This window comes from Antechinus flavipes, chromosome 5 (assembly GCF_016432865.1).
Source record: "Antechinus flavipes isolate AdamAnt ecotype Samford, QLD, Australia chromosome 5, AdamAnt_v2, whole genome shotgun sequence".
Lineage (NCBI taxonomy): Eukaryota > Metazoa > Chordata > Mammalia > Dasyuromorphia > Dasyuridae > Antechinus > Antechinus flavipes.
The window spans coordinates 33,407,331-33,425,838 of NC_067402.1; the positions used below are offsets into that span (position 1 = coordinate 33,407,331).

The window sequence follows — 18,508 nt, forward strand, 5'->3', positions numbered from 1 at the left end:
TAATTCGGGTTCAATGGAAGCTTTGCAAGCCTGGAATACATGGAAGTCTTTGAGTGAGAGAATCTAGAGATGTTATGTTGAAGTTAACAAGTCTACTATTTGATAGCTTTATCCTTGTCTCTGTGGATTGTTTCTTTCCATTCCATTTAAAACAAATGTTTGATTTTCTGCTTAATGAATTTTAAGTTGAAGCTCTAGGCTAAAGGGTAAAAAAAAAATTGTTATGGTACTCAGATGATAAAAAAATATGGTTTTAACAATTGAAATAATTTCTGTGTTCCAACTTGTGCTGCTATATATTACAAATGTTTTCCCCCCTTTTCATGCAGAGTATGATTTCATCCATTGTGAACAGCACTTACTATGCAAATGTATCAGCAGCAAAATGTCAAGAATTTGGAAGGTGGTATAAACATTTCAAGAAGACAAAAGATATGCTGGGTAAGCAGGAAACGTTGTAAGGGGGCCACATACCATTACATGTCATTGGGGGTGAAGGGGGGGCTATCACAATCATATCTAAAGCCAGCTATTTTGATTGCCCAATTAGAGATCAATTTAGTGTGTTTCTTTTTTTTGGGGTATGAGTATAATGAGATAATTAAATTCAATAAATGTTTGTGTTTAAATCAGCCAAACTGACTTGGTTGTCAGACATGCAGGAAATCATGGAATGAGGAGGGAAGCTGTCATTTTGTAACATCTCTATAAAGACCTAACAAGGTCTTGAATAACTAATATTAGATATGATCTCTCTAAGGATTGAGTGGATTTTTTGGGGGTGGAAAATTGTGTGATTTTCACAATCAATTTGAAAAATAGAATTCATGTTTTTTGTTTTTTGTTTTTTTTACGCAGCACTCATTGCAAAGGTTATTTAAACACTTTGGCAAGTAGATAATTTCATAATTGACTTCACCCCCACGATCTTCACGAACAAATCACTGTACTGACCAATGACTTCCCACTTCACTGATTCCTCAGTCACACAACATGATTTTAGTTCATAATATCAACATCTGTTATGGAAAAAAAATGAATTAAAAAGGATTACAAGAAATATATAAGGATAGATAAGGGTTACAAGCATGACAGAGTTAAGATAACATTTACCAAAGAATTTACTTTCTTTTAGTGTCTACTATCAATAATGATAACTCACGTTTGTCTAATGCTTTAAGGGATTACTTAGGCACTAAACATTTATTAAGCAACTAATAGGTGCCAGGGACCGGGCTAAGTATTGAGGATACAAAAAAAAGTAAAGCCAGTACCCACTTTCAGAAGCTCATATTCTAATAGGAGAAACAAGGTGTAATTAACTAAGGACATACAAAATATATAGAATGAATGGTATTCTTTTCTCATTTAAAAATTATGTAAGATTAGTATAATATTATATCCCCATTTTATAGATGAGAAAACTAAGGCTTAGAATTCTTGGTGAGACTCTAAGGCAGGATGTGAAGTCGGGTCTTGTAGCTTCAAGTCCGGAGCTCTTTCTAGAGTCCAAGTCAGTTTCTGCAACTTATGAGGAAGTTGTTAATATTCACAAAATCGAACACTATTTTGAGATTGTGTTTTTATTCCTATTAAGAACCATCATTTTCACCCACTTTATACTGTCTTTAAAAATTATGTTAATGTAAAGTATGTGATAGCACCGAACTTTGGTTGTTATATCCTGTTTTAAAACTATTTCTACGGAGCTTCTGCAAATTTATTCTATGAACTAAAATAATTATTAATATCTTTTTAAAGACTTTAGGAAGCTGAAGAATCTGAATTTTGAGCATGTTTTAGCTTTTAGTAGTTGGAGAAAAACCATCCATCTACCCAAACAGATTCCTTGCCTTTTATAGCTTAAGGCTGTAATGAAGACAATGCATCACTTTTGTGATAATTGCTTGAATTACTATTCTATGTGAATGGCCCACTTGGGCTGATCTCTACATTTGGTTGTAGAAATAGAAGGTTTCTTTCCCCTATTCTTGGTTATAGTTTGCATATGCCAGTTAACTTCAGCAGTGTGATAAGTTCTTCCAAATGTAAAGTTTGAATATTTAGTGATAATGAGAAATGATGATTAAGACTTAGCTGGTGTCTCCACAAGGGAAGCATAGCGTGGTATTTGGGGGGATGCCTATTTACAGCTCTATGTTCAGCTTTTACACTGAGGAAAATAAAAGCAGCATCTTCCCTGCAGCAGAATGTTTGAAGCATATGTAGCTGTCAGCCCCTGTGAGGTACCTGGCCAGTAGAGATGATCATGAAGGGCTGGGGTTGATGGTACCAGCATCACCACTGCATTAAAATGACCATTTTTTTTTTTTTGATAAAAATGATTTTAAGAGTGAATGAAAAATAGGCTCATCACCATAGCTTCTTGTGGAAAAAATTCTTAGGAAAAACAAAACATTTTAATGGGGATGGATAATTAGTTTTTTGATCCATTACACTAATTCCCTAATTCCATGGAGACTCAAAGCGGGAATATATTGAAGAGTCAGAGGTTCATAGACTTTAAAGTTGGGTGAAGGTTTAAAGGTCACTATCCAATCTAGCTTGGTGTGGAAACTGAGTGCCAGAAAGGGAAGAATGATTTACTGATGGTCACATGTGTTGATTGGATGGTTGGTTGTTGTCCTTCATTCTGGAAGAGGTGATGGCCAAAATGTCATCACTATGTCAGGGTCAAGGTACAGTGTGTCCGATTGTGGCTGATCAGACCAATATGAGTTCCAAAGACACCATCATAGCTCGAGCACAAATAATTCATATGCGCATTTGGAGCTGAAAAGTCTCTAAATGGACCCATTACATGGGTAACAAATAGAAGATAGGATTTGAACTCATATCTTCAAGGGAAGTCAGCAAGCATTTATTAAACACCTACTGTATCCCAGGCACTGCTGAGAGTTTGGGATATAAAGAAAGGAGGGGAATGTTTTGTTGTTGTTTGTTTTCTTTTAAGACAACATGGAAACAATTGTATACAGTGTATCCGTGGGGTAATTTCAAAATAATCTCAGAAGGAAGGCAGTAAGATTAGAGAGGGCTGAGGAAAGGTTTTTGATAGCCTGTAAGACTTTAGTTGAAACTTGAAGGGAAACAGGGAAGCTGGGAGAAATAATGGTCTTGCTTTTCTTTTCCTAATATGAAATGTATATATATATATGTATGTGCATAGGTTTTGACATGCATATAGACATATAGACATGTAGGTATACACACATATTATTTTTAATTTGTATCCCCAGCACTTACTTAGTGCTTGGCACGTAGTAGGAACTTTAAAATATTTATTGAATGACTGATGATAGCTATGAATTATATTTCACCTCACCTAAATCTATAATCTCTTTCCTTAAACAAATGACTGTTTTTTATAAGTCATTTGTTTAAATAACATTATTGACACAAAGTGACAAATCTGGGAGTTTGAAGCCAAATATGTTATGCAACATTATGAAAAACAACTTTTTTTTCTTTATTTTTTATTGTAGTGCATGAGTTAAATGGAAAGATTTAGTGGCAGGGCACACATGGGTTGTCCTCAATTTGACCTGGTTTTGGTGGTTGGAGAATCCATTGTCTTTCTGTTTTGGAAATGATCAAGATTATTTATGGTCTACTTTGGAGAATGTTTTTAAAGCACTTTGCTAATATTAAAGCTCTCTATAAATGTGACCTTTTATTATAATTATTTTCTAAAAAATGGTGGGGTTTTTGGTTTGTTTTGTTTTTGTTTGTAGTTGAGATGGATAGCCTTTCTGAACTATCCCAGCAAGGTGCCAACCACGTCAACTTTGGCCAGCAGCCAGTCCCAGGGAACACCGCTGAGCAGCCCCCATCCCCTGTGCAGCTTTCTCACGGCAGCCAGCCATCAGTCCGGACCCCTCTTCCAAACCTGCACCCTGGACTTGTATCAACTCCGATTAGTCCGCAGTTGGTAAATCAACAGCTGGTGATGGCTCAGTTGCTGAACCAGCAGTATGCAGTGAACAGACTCTTAGCCCAGCAGTCCTTAAACCAACAGTACTTGAACCACCCTCCCCCTGTCAGTAGATCTATGAACAAGCCGTTGGAGCAACAGGTCTCAACCAACACAGAGGTGTCTTCCGAAATCTACCAGTGGGTGCGAGATGAACTGAAAAGAGCAGGAATCTCCCAAGCAGTATTTGCACGTGTGGCTTTTAACAGAACTCAGGTCAGTTTGCTTGCATTGGGGGAGGTTTTCTTATTTGTGCATGCCGTGTCCCTTCTTGTCTCTTCTGGTTGGTTTTCTCCTTTTGGATCATCGCTGCAAGTGTGTGTTCTGTCGGTGTCCTGGCTGAAACGCTACGTTTCATTTAACGTGACCTGCCATTGGTGGCTACCTCTGATCGTGCATTAGGAATGCTACCTTATCTCCTGTTCCAGTTTCTTGACTTCTTCTTTGATAGTGGGAGACCACATTAACACTTGTGTGTAGGATCATTCAGGACTCACTCATGAATAAGTTGCCACCAGAAATGCAGGTATAAAAGTTGGCGTTAGCTGTGTTTTTGTGTCATCTCATGAATCATAGGAGGCAATGAGATAGTACAGTGGACAGAGCTCCAAGATGGAGGCAGGAAGTCCATCTGGCCTCAGATACTTGCTAGCTTTGTGACCCTGGTCACTTACACTCTGTCAGCCTCAGTTTCCTCATCTGTAAAATGAGCTGGAGAAGGAAGAGGCAAATCATTCCCATAGCTTTGTCAAGAAAATCTGAAGTAAGATCATAAAGAGTCAGACAAGATTGCCATGACTGAATGGCAACATGAATCGTAGAATATTTAAACGTGAGGAACTTTCATGCAATTGGGAACAACTCAGCTATCTTAGAGGTGATGGAATTGAAGTCAAAAGAGGTTGTGATATATCAAGGTTGCTTACCTAGTCATCGGCTTAGTGCATTTCTAGAAACTATTTATTAGATCATTGTTCTTACCCCGTGCCAGAAACTTCATCTGTGTAACCAGGATCGGGCCACTTTCCAACTGTGCCTTAGGATTTTTTATGTGTAAGTGGGCATGTCTTAAGGAGCTGTTATAAGGAAGACGCTTTGGACATAATAAAATACTATATAAGTTGTTTTTTCCCCCCAAGCTAGGGATCCTGGAGAAATACTGAGGGGATTATGGAGACCAGCTATGATCAGCTCTTTAGTGACAGCAGCTCATTAGCATAATAAATTAGCATGGCATAGTCATTCTCCTCAACACTGTCATTCATATATTTTTTTTAACTAGCAGTAGTATATGTCTCCCCTCCCATTGTTACCTGTTCATCATAGTGCTTTTGCGATTAGAGTCTTTTCTTTGTTTGGTAAATCTAGAGTAGATGATCTTGTTAACAAACATAGAACACTTTTATTTTAGTGAAGAAGAAAGGGAGGGAGAAGATATACATACATATATATATATATATATATATATATATATATATATATATATATATATATATATTATATATATATATGAACTAATGGGATAAAATGTAAGAAATATTGAGCTAAATTGTTTTCAAATGTAAGATCATCAGATCTAGTCCTAGAAGGGACCTGACACACCATTTTATCATCCAGCCATCTTGATTTCCAGATGAGGAATCATGAACTAAATAAGTTTAAATAACTTGACCAAGGTAACACAAGTGGAAAGAGGCAAATCCAGACTTTGAATTTGGGTTTTCTAGTGCTAAGTCCCGCTGCATTGTGGCATTTTGAAACAAACAGCCTTTTTTGTTTTACTGATGGTACCATGATGGAAAGTAGAATTTTTGCTATAAACATAAAAGGAAGATAGTATTTAATGGTGACTGGATTCAAGGAATTAGGTTCTTTTTTAACATTTCTGATGTTAATTTCATTTTCATTTTATCTTGTTATAAAGCTGTACTTTGATTTTCTTTGTAGTTAGAATACCAAAGTTCAGGGGGGTCTCATATGATAATTCAATATAAAGTCATTAGTAGAATTTGCATAACAAGTTGATTCACAGCTGTGATTTTTTTTAACACTTGCCTTAACTTTTTTAGCTGTAACAATTGTTTCTACATTTTAAAGTTAAATGGCAACTTAATGTCATATCTATATATAATTAAATCGGAATAAGCTTAAAATACCACTTGTTACTACTATAGATCAAATTCTTCATTACCAACAGTGACCAAGTCATGGTACTTAAGGAAGCACTTAGACTCAAATTAAAACTGAACAAATCTTGTACATAGCTTAAAGTCCAGGGTAACATAGTAAGACAAAGATACAGTGATAACTCCAAAAATAATACTTAGGATGATGAGCATTATTGAAAGTTTCTTATGGCAAAGAGTCCCCAAATGATTGGTAGACTATGAGATAGGGAAAATCATCCTTTACCAATTGTTTTTATTCTGAGGGAGTACTGATGTTACTTACTATTATTTCTGGGATGCTCAATAGTGGAAAGTGAATAGGGATTTGGTGCCTTGCAAAGGCCTTTAAATATAGGTGATCTCATTTCATTTTCTCAGCAACTTTGTGAGTTAGTGGAAATGTATTATCTCCATTTTTCAGATGAGAAAACTAAAGCATAGGGAGTTCAGTGATTTGTCCAGGACTCCACAGCTGGAGGCTGAAGCAGGATTGAAACTCATTCACACTGTCTCTACTGTACTACCTAGCTGCCTGGGGTTTGAATCCTGAGTTTTACATTTAATAAATGTGTAAACTTGAGCAAATGAGTTAACCTCTCTACCCTCAGTTTCCTCATCTGTAAAATTAAAGGAGGATTGGACTAAGCCATCTTCTGGGTCCCTTCCAGCTGCAGATTTTTGATCCTCTTTTTCCATTCATAGAAGCTAGTTATGATAGTAGGAAAAATATGGACTTTTGCTGTGTGTAATTGAAACCAACTCAGTGGCTAATGTCACATAAGAAGTAACTATTTTTCTGAGAAGGGAAAAAATGATCTAGAAAATTTGGTACAACTGGATGCAGAGCACCTTAACAAACATCATGTTAATGTCTACTCCATTTTAAAAGAACTATTTCTTTTATTCTGGAATGACACAAAAAGTGTTTCAGTTAACATCTTCGTTGCTGAATAGAGATAGTTCTCAGGAAGAAATTGTTCCTCAACTGTGCTCGAAACAGTTCACTGTAAATCGTTCGCTGGGTATATTTCACCATATTCTTCTATTTAAGTATGCAGTTTCTGAGACATAGTTTTTGCACACGCAAGCATGCATGTATTTTGGGTGGTCACACTTAAAAAAACACAGCTGCATTTATTTTATTGATTATACATTCATATGAATGCATGTAGTGTGTTTATTTCAAAGTGTATGCATTTCAATAAAAGCAGGTGCAGAGTGTTAGTGTATGGTGTTAGCATAGAGTACTAAAATACACATGCTAATGCATATGTATATATCTGGAGCTCTGCACAGTTAAATCTCACATCACACATTTGTGTGCACTTACTACAATGTGCAATTCCAACTTAAGTTTTTTTTAAATAGTGTAAAATATGTACATACAAATGCAAAGCTTTATGACATAATCAGACAAAGACACTGTTGTCACATAAGCAATCAGAAGAGTGAGGAACAATGATGGTCTGGACACAAATATTTCTGGTTGTTTCTGTGTGGTGGATAAACGTGTATTATAATAGCTTCTGAAAAATTAAAAATTAATAATATCACACAAAGGGCAGTGGAGAAGTACCTGGTGGGTGTACACAGGTTATAACCAATGGAAAACTTCAAAGAAGCATGAGCTAAAATAAGTCATCAAGGAAACGTATGGTAGGAGAAGATGGGTTGGTCACATAGCAAGAATGAAGGATGATGGATAGTGAGAGTTCTCCATTGGTAGAATGGAGAAAGTTTTCCATTGGTAGAGAAAGGAAGGAAAGCCTCTAGAACATTAGATGGAACACTGTGTGGAACACATGGATGTGGAAAGACAAGGATCACACTAAGAATGGGCTCTCATGGACAGACTGCAGTCTGTGTCATTGGACAGTGAGATTGAGCTCGGAGCCATTTGTGTATCGTCCCATGGAATTTTATATTTGCTATATATCATCAGCATGAGCCTCGTAGGACCTTCACAGTCATAGGAACATCTTTCCATCTTATTTCCGAAGACTCTCCCACAAATAAAATTCATTGGTGGGAGAGTTTTTAAGAAAATAATTTCTTAAGTTTTGAGAAACACTTCCCTTTTTGCTTTTTGCCTTTGGTGAAAACGCTTACATGAATTACTACTGAAGAGACTAAATCTCAATAGGAGCCAATTAGTTGTGCCTGTTTTAAGTGTAGGACAATATATTTTTCAGATTTTTCTAAAGCTTCTAAATAAACACTTAGCAGCTTTAATATACTTCTGGAAAGTTGCTATTTAAGCATCGAGCATCCAGCTTCTGTACATGTCACGTGTGTAATACATGTTGGACATGTCTATGTAATAGTAGAATTTTAAAATAAAACCCAGAGTTTACTCAGATTCCATTCTTAGGCCCTTGCCTTTTTTTTTTTTTTTCTTTTCCCTTTTGTCTTTGGCACACTTTATTTTCCAGTAAAATGAAGAATGAAGATGGATTATTCAAAACTGATAACAGTAATGGACCATCATGCAATGTTTTATTGAATTTGAGTTCTGTAAATTATCTGGTGGAGAGAAATTTGCCTGCTTAAGTATAACAGAAATTGCCACTGTGTTCATATAATTCTTTGCAGTGTAATTTAAGAAAAAGCACACTATCCATATCACTATTGAATCAAAGGTAAAAAGGTGCTATTACACCACCATGACAGCTCTCCCCATGCTACTAAATGACATAGATGAATGTGTCTCCTTATAACTTACTTGGCAAAGGGCCAGGTGAGTGGGTGGAGTTAGAAAATCATCTTTCACCTGGACATGTGATTTCAAATTCACTGCAAATGGGGCATTCAGAAGTGCTTTACATATTTGAGGGAGGTTTCTTCAAATCATATTTTCTTTGTAGATGCTTTGAAGTTCCATGAAGCTGATAAAAATCTATCTGAATCAGTGATTATGTTCAAAGAGGAGACAAAGTGGAGGCCAGACAGGCTATGTTTTTGTTCAAATTGGCAGACACTTTCATTTATCTGCTGTTTTAAAGAATTCATAATTAGCTTTGGGAAGTACTGATAATATTTATTGAACATATTTTTACAATTAGTAATGAACTATGCTTGTGATGACTTGCAAACTCTTCTTTGGAAATAGAAAAATAAACAGGTCTAGGAAATCTCTTTATAAATTCATTTTTCTCTTTGGAAAAAGTTTAGAACTTTCATTTTCCAGCCATGAACATCTAAATTGCAAATTAATTTGAAATTTCTCTATTTTAAAAATCAGTTTAAGCAATTATAGATGAACACTTGAAAAACCTTCCTTAATAAAGGGGAAAGTCCTTTCATAATTCAAGCTTCCATGATTTCATTAGTATGGATGTATCCCCTATTGGTGAAGGTTACAACCCTTCTTCACCTTAAATAATGATGATGATTCATAATAAATAATAATAATAATAGCTAGCATTTATAAAGCACCTACTATGTGCTAGGCACTGTGCTAAGCAGTTTACAAATATTCTCATAGAACCCCTTGGTAGGTAGGTGCTATTATTGTCTCCTTCTTACAGCTGTGGCAAACAGTTTGCCCAACATCATACAGCTAATATCTAAAGCCCCATTTGAACTCAGGTATCCCTGACGATAGACCCAGTGCTCCATTCACTCTGCGCCACCTAGCTGTCTAGTCCTGTCCAAGGATGGGAAATGATGATCCTTGTCTGCTCCCTCCCATATGTTCCTTACAGTGGATCCTTCTAATGTTCTAGAGTCCTCCTTTCCTTTCTTCTCCAGTGGAGCACTCTGACCTTCCATCTTCCCTCATCCTTGCCTTGTGCCATTTGGATTGTTTCATGCTAGGATAGTTTTCTCTCAGTAGACAGATTCTCTTAAAATGAAATTCTGCCCTCAAGGAGCTTACATATATTCTAATGGGGGGAAATACACATACATATATACACACTTATATGTTCACATATCTAGATATCAGGACACATAAGAGAAATATATATTTAATGGAAAGTAATCTTAGTGGAGAAGGCATTAGCAACCAGGGAGACCAGGAAGGACTTTCTCCAGGAAGACTGGAGCTGAATATAAATGCTAAAGGGATCAAGGAATTCTAGGACTTTAAAATTGCAAAGGAAAGCATTCAAGGCATGAGGAAAACAGCCAGTTCAGGGTCTTAGAGCTCATTCTCTGCCAGCAAGTCTTTTAAGAACTCAGGGTCATTCCTAGTTTAGAATGAAGCATCACAGTAGGACTTTAAAGAAGGGAAATGAATAAAATTGGTATTAAGTGTGCATTTTCCAATCAGCTAAGTTTTTCTGCATTTTTTACTTTTTATTTTTGTCCTTTTAAGAACATTTGAGTTAATTCCAGTGTAGTTGTTTTGTAATGATGGGTAAAAATTGTGGGTGTGTGTCTGTATGTGTGTGTGAAAGTGATGATGCAGAGAGATGTAAAAACCCTTGATGAGTACTAGGAATATGCCTTTTAAATTCTCACACATAGCATATGAGATACGGGTCTGCTGCCACAGTAGGCTGGAATCCTATATTTACATTTAAATTTTTGTGAGGCATGAGGCTATAAAAGGTCATATAATGTGACTGTGACTTTAGTATGATGTCATAGACAAAGTTCCATTCCCCAAAACTGGACAAGGTAATAAATGTAATAATTATATTCAATAAGTTTGTATCCAGACATTTTAACACCTCATATTAGGTAATAAGCGATAGACTCTGGGATTGTGCTATGTTATATTGATTTGAATAGCAGAAATCATCGGAAGGCTGTTTCCCCTTATGCTATTAACCTAAGGAGATTTTGTTACTGAATGACTTTTGTGCATTATGAACTGACCCTTTAGATATATTAAAAGCAAGTCTCCACATATCCCCAGCTATAAAGGGGAACAAAATCACAGTGGTTGTACCTACAAAAACAACTCAATTATTCAAGTGTTTTTCTGTAGTTATGTCCCGATACCTATATTTTGGGGAAATTTTTCCAAACTGCCCTAAGAATATTTTTAATATATTCATACAGTGTGGTCAAAACGGTTTGTAGCTATTTTTCCCATGTGTTGTCCACCAGGGGGCACTCCCCCCATTGAAAGCAATGGGTAAACTGGTTTCAAAATATCTGGTATTATCTACACTGGCCTACCTTCAGCTTCTTCAGTACTTATGTCAATGATTCAGTTCTCTCCAAGAGTTTTAAGGCAAAAAATTGCACTTGACCCATTAGAATAAGTATATTAAATGAAAATAATTTTTTCCCCTCCAAAATACTTGGCTAAGTATAGTTAGTAATTGATAGAATAGACTTTCAATAGAACTTATTTATACCAACTCCTTAAAGTTTGAGATTAATCCTTTATTTATTTGTTTGTTTGTTTATTTTAACTCTATGAGCCATCCTACCTCCTTTCCTAATCCAAACATGGAATTTTTCATTTTAGACACAGGAAGGAATGAAACATGGAGCCTTTCCCCAAGCTTGCTCTTTTCTTTACTTTTTCTCTATTACACTTTTGTGCTGTCACAAATCTATTCTATTTCTGAATGTATCTTTAAAAAGCAGTTTAATTTTTTCAAGTTCAATTTCGAGTTTTCCACTATAATTGCCTTTGAAGATATTTGATTTCTTTCAAACCATTCTGTCCCATACATAGCCTGTTCCTTTGGGTCTTGTCTACTCCACCATAATCTCTCCAAGACTGTCATAGGTCTCATTAAAGTATGACTTTGAATTTTCTATCAGTCAGTTGGAGTTGACTAGTTATCCTTTTACATTGTGTTTTTGTATACTCGACATGCATTTCATTTAATAAGAATATAATGGAGATGATACATTTATTATGTATGTCTCTCATACACAAGGTTATTTCACAGCCTTTCTTGCTCTATTCCCATCTTTCTTTTAATGATATCTGGGAAATCATCAGGATATATTTGGGCAAAATGGGACATGGCCAGAAAGAAGGGAATGTTCCCCTCTTCTTCATTTTGTGTTTTTTGAGAAATCTCTTAGGCTATGTCACTATGATACCACATGCTAAGTCAATTCAGTCGCAAATTTTGTTGAACCAGCCATTTGATGTCATACAGATAAACAGTCTGGATGATTGATGCCATTTTTGCTTGAATTTTAACTGAATTGACTGCAGGCTTTATCATTGTATAGGAATTAGCCTCAGTCTAAGACAAGTACTACAAGACTATTCTCATTTTTCAATCGAATTTGTGTACTTCTCTTGAAGTTACAACTAATATTTGGTAGTTGTCATCTCTTATAATGACATAGTTTGTGCAACATAGACAAGGATATGAATGTTTATTTAGAAGCTATCCCCAATTAACTATATGCAAGCTTTTCACTTTGAATTTGGAAGAAAGTATTGTCTTCATCAATTTTGCACCCTGCTATTTTGACAGTGATCTACTTTTGCAGGTTAAAAAAAAAAAAGGCATTTGCCTATAATCTTTAAAAATGCCATTAACATCTACCCAACTGTCCCACCCTTTAGACTCTTGTTTTTCCCCCAAAAATAATATCTTTATGGAGACTTTTGAAGGGGAAGTCATAAGTGTTGGTGACTAGTTGCAGACTGAGCCCTCTTCGTCTATCAAACCTTTGGTCTGTGGTTCCATTTTGTTAAAACAAATTCAGCTCTATGGTCCCAACATTATCCACACAAAGCGATGGATATGGGAAAAGGGAAGGACGTTAAATCCTTGAAAAATAGAAATTAAAAAGAAAACTAACTGAAACATTTAGAAAAAAAATTTCACTTTCTTAAAAGCGGTCCTCAAAAAGTATAAAAGAATTTGTCGTAAAATAGTAATGACCTCCTTGAAGGGGTAAATCAATCAAAAAAGCCCTCTTTTGCCACGATAATTTTCTCATGCTGCTGATGACCATACTTAGCCTCAAAATTACTAATATGATTTACTTGAGGTGCTAGTAATCTAGGAAACGCAGCTATTCTATACAACATCTTAAATTCTATTTTCATAAAAGGACAAATGTTCTTTTCATTAACATTCTACTGTGGATCCTTGTAATGTGGAAAAGCAGTTATGTATTTCAAATTACATCTGCGTCTTCTGAAGTTCAAAATTTCAGCATTACCCATATTAGATTACTGGTATAGCAGGATAGTATTTGAAAGTATTTGGAGTATGTCAGTGTAATTCTCCAGTATAAAATTGAAAGGCCAATTGGTGTCACTTATTTTTAAATAATTTGAGCTGCTTATATTCTAATGTGCAATATTTTTAATGCTTCTAAAGTGGTGCCTTGGGAGGATTTTTTTTTTATTTGTTTAATCAAATTTCTGAAGCATTTTCCTTTAAAGTCCGTCTTTCCTTTCTCAAGATGGCTTTTTTTTTCTTGACATATTGAACGGCTGGTTTTTCTGCAGCTTTGGTGTAGCCAGCATGAGAACTCTGCAATCTAATGTTGCTGAGCTGAGGATTTCACTTCATCTTAACTTCTCTCAATTGTCTTACTGTGAAAGATTTCATGGCAAGTTAAGCCACTAAAAGGAAGGAGACCAATTAGGCAGATTCAGTTTATGTTGTATGTAAAGCAGATGCTTAATAAAATTAAGCCAACAATTGAGGCTCTCTTCTACACCACCTAAATTGTCACTAATATATTCCTATGCAGAATTAATGCCTCTGATTGTTCATTCCCCAACACTGTGGAGAAGAAAAGGGAACGCTTCGGGATGGCTTGGCACAGCGTGCCTGCCCTGGCCAGCGCGGCTCACGCTTTCCGTTCCATCTCCCGCAGGGCTTGCTCTCCGAAATCCTCCGAAAGGAAGAAGATCCCAAGACCGCCTCGCAGTCCCTGCTGGTTAACCTCCGGGCCATGCAGAACTTCTTGCAGTTGCCGGAAGCTGAAAGGGATCGAATTTACCAGGACGAAAGGGAAAGGAGTCTGAATGCAGCCTCGGCTATGGGTCCAGCTCCTCTGATTAGCACTCCCCCCAGCCGGCCTCCCCAGGTAAAGGAGCCCTCCCCGGCTCACGCGTCTTGTCCGAGCAGGGCTTGCACCCTCAAATTCTCTTCCCTGAGGGCTTGGTCACGTACAATCTGCCCTCCAACAGCCAAGACTCTTTATGGGGAAATAAAGCCAGAATTTCAATCCTGGCTTTGGCTTTTGCCATTTGGAGACCTTGGACAGATCCTGTAGCCCCCAGGAGTGTGGATCGGTTTCTGGCAGTCCCTGAACTTAATCAGGGAAAAAAAAAATCCTTTTTCTTTCTGACCTTTAACTGAAATTGAGCGTTTCTTTGAATTGTGAAATTTTCAAAGAACTTTATTCTGAGAAAGGGACAGAGGCTTCATCTGCCTGCCAAAGGGATCATAAAAAGGTTAAGAATCTGCAAACTAGACACTCTCTAAGAAGCCTTCCACCTCTTAATCCTATGTAGTTTTTTGTTTTTGTTTTTGTTTTTTTTTTAAGGGTGGTTTGCTGTTGTATGCAAAATATAATCAGTCATCAGCCATTTCTCTTAGCACTTTTAAGGGAAGACTTTTTAAATAAAAGAAAAGAATAGTTTAAAAAGTAAATTTTCCCTCAAGTTCAAGTCCAGAGTTTTGTGATTTGTAGTAAGAAAAAAATAATTCTATTTGTATTTATGCTTTCCAATATAAACTGCAGCTGGTGCCAATTACAAATCATCTCATTTGTAATCTTTCATAATTAAGTTTTATACAGTCCTTGAAAGCTGCTTTAAAAGGGGGTCCATAAAAAATTTTGTCCATTTTCCCAGAAATAGGTATATTTTATATTTCACTATAAGTTTTTCACCCAAGGGAAAAAAAAGAGGAATTTCCAATTCTTTCTGTTCATGTTTCCATATTAAAATAAACAAACCAAAAAACTTATGGACTTAGCTTCTAGTCTGAGACCTTTCAATAGACTTTCATTGCTAGACATGATTAGCATATGGAGTGACTATACTGTAATGAAAGTGATTGGGGTTTGTTGTGTGTGTATTTTTAAAACAAGCTTACTATAACGTATGCATCTAAATGAGTGTTCTTGTCTTCAAAGTAGTCACCTTGGATGGATATACACTTATTCTAATGAAGGTAAAATTGGGAAGTAATAAGGAGAAAATTTTTAGGAAAGAAGTTAGATACTATAATATAGTAAAAGAAAAGCCTTCTTTTTATGGACTGTGCTAATCAGTGGTCTGTTGTTCTTAAGCTTATTCCTAATTGAGTTGGAATGTAAATATTCACCAGAAAATGTTTTTCAAGGTAAAGTGACTATTCATCCCAAGCTGTACTCTGTATAAGATTACCCTGAAATATTATATGCAATAAAACTCTTAATGCAGTAAAACCAAACAGCACCAGAAAGTGTAAATGCACTGGGTTAGCATCATTGAACTGACCATCCTTTTCTAGCATAGTCCTATGCAATTCTATACTCTGTATATTGTCATTTCATACAAAACATCTCGGTAACATAAAACTAGCTTTGCCTGTATTCCTTTGTAAGAACCTTCAAGGCTCAGCTCAAGGTCACATCCTACACGAATCCTAAACTCTTGGACCAAGTGCCAATCCCTTCCGACTCTTGGGAAGAGATGGTTTTTAAATTTATCTGCAGTCTCATCTTGCGTCTCTCCAATGGTGAAAAAGCTGCTTAAAGCCGAGGGCCATTGAGTTCTTGTCTAAACAACCTCAGAGCTGGGCTTACACTGCCTGGCGAAAGAAAAGATGCTTAGTAAATGCACAGCCACACCTTGTCCCACATGTATCTGTTAGGTAGAGTTAACTCTTCTGAATCCTGTTGATTATTATTAACCTAAGCTCTGACATTGATAATTCATCATTAAAATAGATACTGCAGTGGGTTATTTGGCACACTGCTTAAGCTACAATCCTCATAGTTCTCCCTGTTTCTTCAAAGCAATAACTTGGATTTGATCATCATGTTTTCATCATGTGGATTGCCTTTACTTAAGTACAGCTTTTTATCTTCTGTGTCCTAATATGAATTAAAACTGTAGGTCCCCTCCAGCAAGATGCATTTGCCACACTACTGCAAAATCTCATCAATGCATGTACTTTGTATATAACCAAGTTATTCTTATTGTAAATTACTAGGGGATAGTACCCTTTTATTTACAAACTTTTGTTCTTTTATAAATTGGGAAAGCCCACAGCGATAACTTATTTTGTTCTGAATTATTTATATGCCCTATCTATGTTTCCTAAATTAATCAGTTAATCAGGTTACTCTAAGCTATGTAGACCTGGCCAATAATGCAAATACTGAGTCAATACAATGTATAAGTAATACAGAATTACACAGGAAAGTTAATTTAAAATTAAAATGGTTTGTCAAAGCCAAATAGTTACCTATCCAATAGAACCATAAGATAATTCTGGCATTATATGTATCACTTTGTCTTTTCTATAACATCAGTCCTTAAATTGGCTTCCTACTTCATTTAAGATTCCTTTAATGCAGCTAAAATTTACTTAGTGCCTACTTTTTGCAGAGCTTGATTCTGTATGCTGGAAGAAATAAAACGCACTGAAAAGCATTTATGAAGTGTCTACTGTGCTAGATACTGTCTTATGTGCTAAGGATATAAAGGCAAAAATAAAGCTTCCTATCTTCAAAAAAATAGATCGCTTACCAGGGAAAACAACACACAAAACATAAGAAAATGTGAAATATTTCCAAAGGAAGTACAAGTCAACTTTAGGGAAGAGGACACAATATGGGGGCAAATCAGGAATAGCCTTCTGTAGGAGGTGGCACTTGGAAGGAAACACATGATTCTAGAGCAGAGGTCAGGGAGGAGGAGGCAAGCTGGCCTGTATGGCAATCTGTGCTAATCTGGGGAGATGGAGTTTTATGTGTGAGGAATGGTCCAGTAGGCCAGAATCTAGAATGTGTAAAGGGAACAAAAATAGAAATCTAGAAAGGTAGATTAGAGGTGGAGGATGAAGATTTTTTTAAGCCCTGAGGACAGTCTGCTTTTTGCTTTTGTTTTGTTTTGTTTTGTTTTTAATCACAGAGATAATAGGGTGCTTTTAGAGAAGGAGAATGACATGGGCCCTGTGCATTAAGCACCTCACTTTTATACTTGTGTAGATGATGGATTGGAAAAGGAGATAAACCTATTCCTTCATAGAGTTTCCTATCCCAAATACTATCAATAAAAATATTATATGACAAGTACCTTATAGAGGTGGTGAATAAATCACTTTGTGATGTCAAGGAAGAAGAGTGTTGCTGATTTTCATGTTGATTTTCATTTTTAAAGTGAGCATAAATTGAGCAGATGAAGAAAAGATAGGGTCAGAATTAAATAAAAAAGGATTCCCTTAAGCAGAAACCTAAAGGCAGACAAGTACTGGGCATGTTTGGGAAAGGAAGTCAACTAGTTGGGCTACCCTGTAGAGGAAGGGAATGGCATCTGTCAGGCAGTGGGCTAACTTTATAAATATTATGTCATTTGATTTTCATAATAACCATGAGAAGGAGGTACTATTACTATTCATATTTTATACTTAGAAAAACTAAGGTAGAGAGGTTAACTGACTTGCCCAGCATCTTACACAACAAGTAAGTAGTAGTAAATAAGTGTTAAGTAAAAAACTGGATTTGAACTTGGGTCTTCTCAACTGCAGGGCAAATGTTGTATTTATTGTGCTCTTATAGAGAAAAGTAAAAAATATATATATATAGTTTAAGAAATATTTAGCTAAGTGCCTATTAAGTGTAACAATGTGGGAGACCATTATATGGCAGATAAAGACATTTGAACTGTAATTTCTTGAAAGAAGAGATTGTCTTTTGCCTATTTTTGTATAACCAGTGCTTAGCACTGTGGCTGACACTTAGTAGATGCTTAATAAATGTTTGCTGTCTACCTTAGTAGGTGATAGGGGCCACTGAGGTGTGTACCATGGAGCATCATAATACAGCCATGCATAAGAAAGATTAATCTAGCAGTGATATGAAGGGTAAATTAGAGGTTCAAGGGAATGGAGGTAGGAAGACCTATTTAAAACCTTCAGTAGGTTGGTACCAGTGGGAACAAAAAAAAGTAGATGAATGTAAAAGATGTTAACTAAAGGTAGAAGGGACAGGAATTGGTAGCAGCTGGGATATGAAGAAAGGAAAAAATTAAAGATTATTAAATACTAATGTTTCCAACCTGGAAGCCACTTAGCACAGCTTAATGTTAAATAATATTAAAGGTTAACAATTTTGTCTTGAGTGGATTTAATTCAATACTTTAATTTAAAACTTCTTTTGATTTTTTTTTTTCAGTTAAGTGGCATTGAAACATGTGTTTTATATTTTTAAAGGCATACCCTAGAGTAGTGTAGGAGTA

At 36.0% G+C, this 18,508-nt stretch overlaps 1 protein-coding gene across 8 annotated transcripts in view; it reads left to right on the forward strand.

The window, feature by feature from the left end:
* SATB1 (SATB homeobox 1) overlaps positions 1–18,508 on the forward strand; it is a 117,318-nt gene that overhangs the window by 53,654 nt on the left and 45,156 nt on the right. For all 8 annotated transcript variants that reach the window (XM_051963062.1, XM_051963060.1, XM_051963059.1 and 5 more), the window contains exons 6-8: positions 330–441; positions 3,756–4,210; positions 13,927–14,139. In XM_051963062.1, coding sequence (XP_051819022.1) covers positions 330–441; positions 3,756–4,210; positions 13,927–14,139 — 780 coding nt within the window. The remainder of the gene's footprint in view (positions 1–329; positions 442–3,755; positions 4,211–13,926; positions 14,140–18,508) is intronic.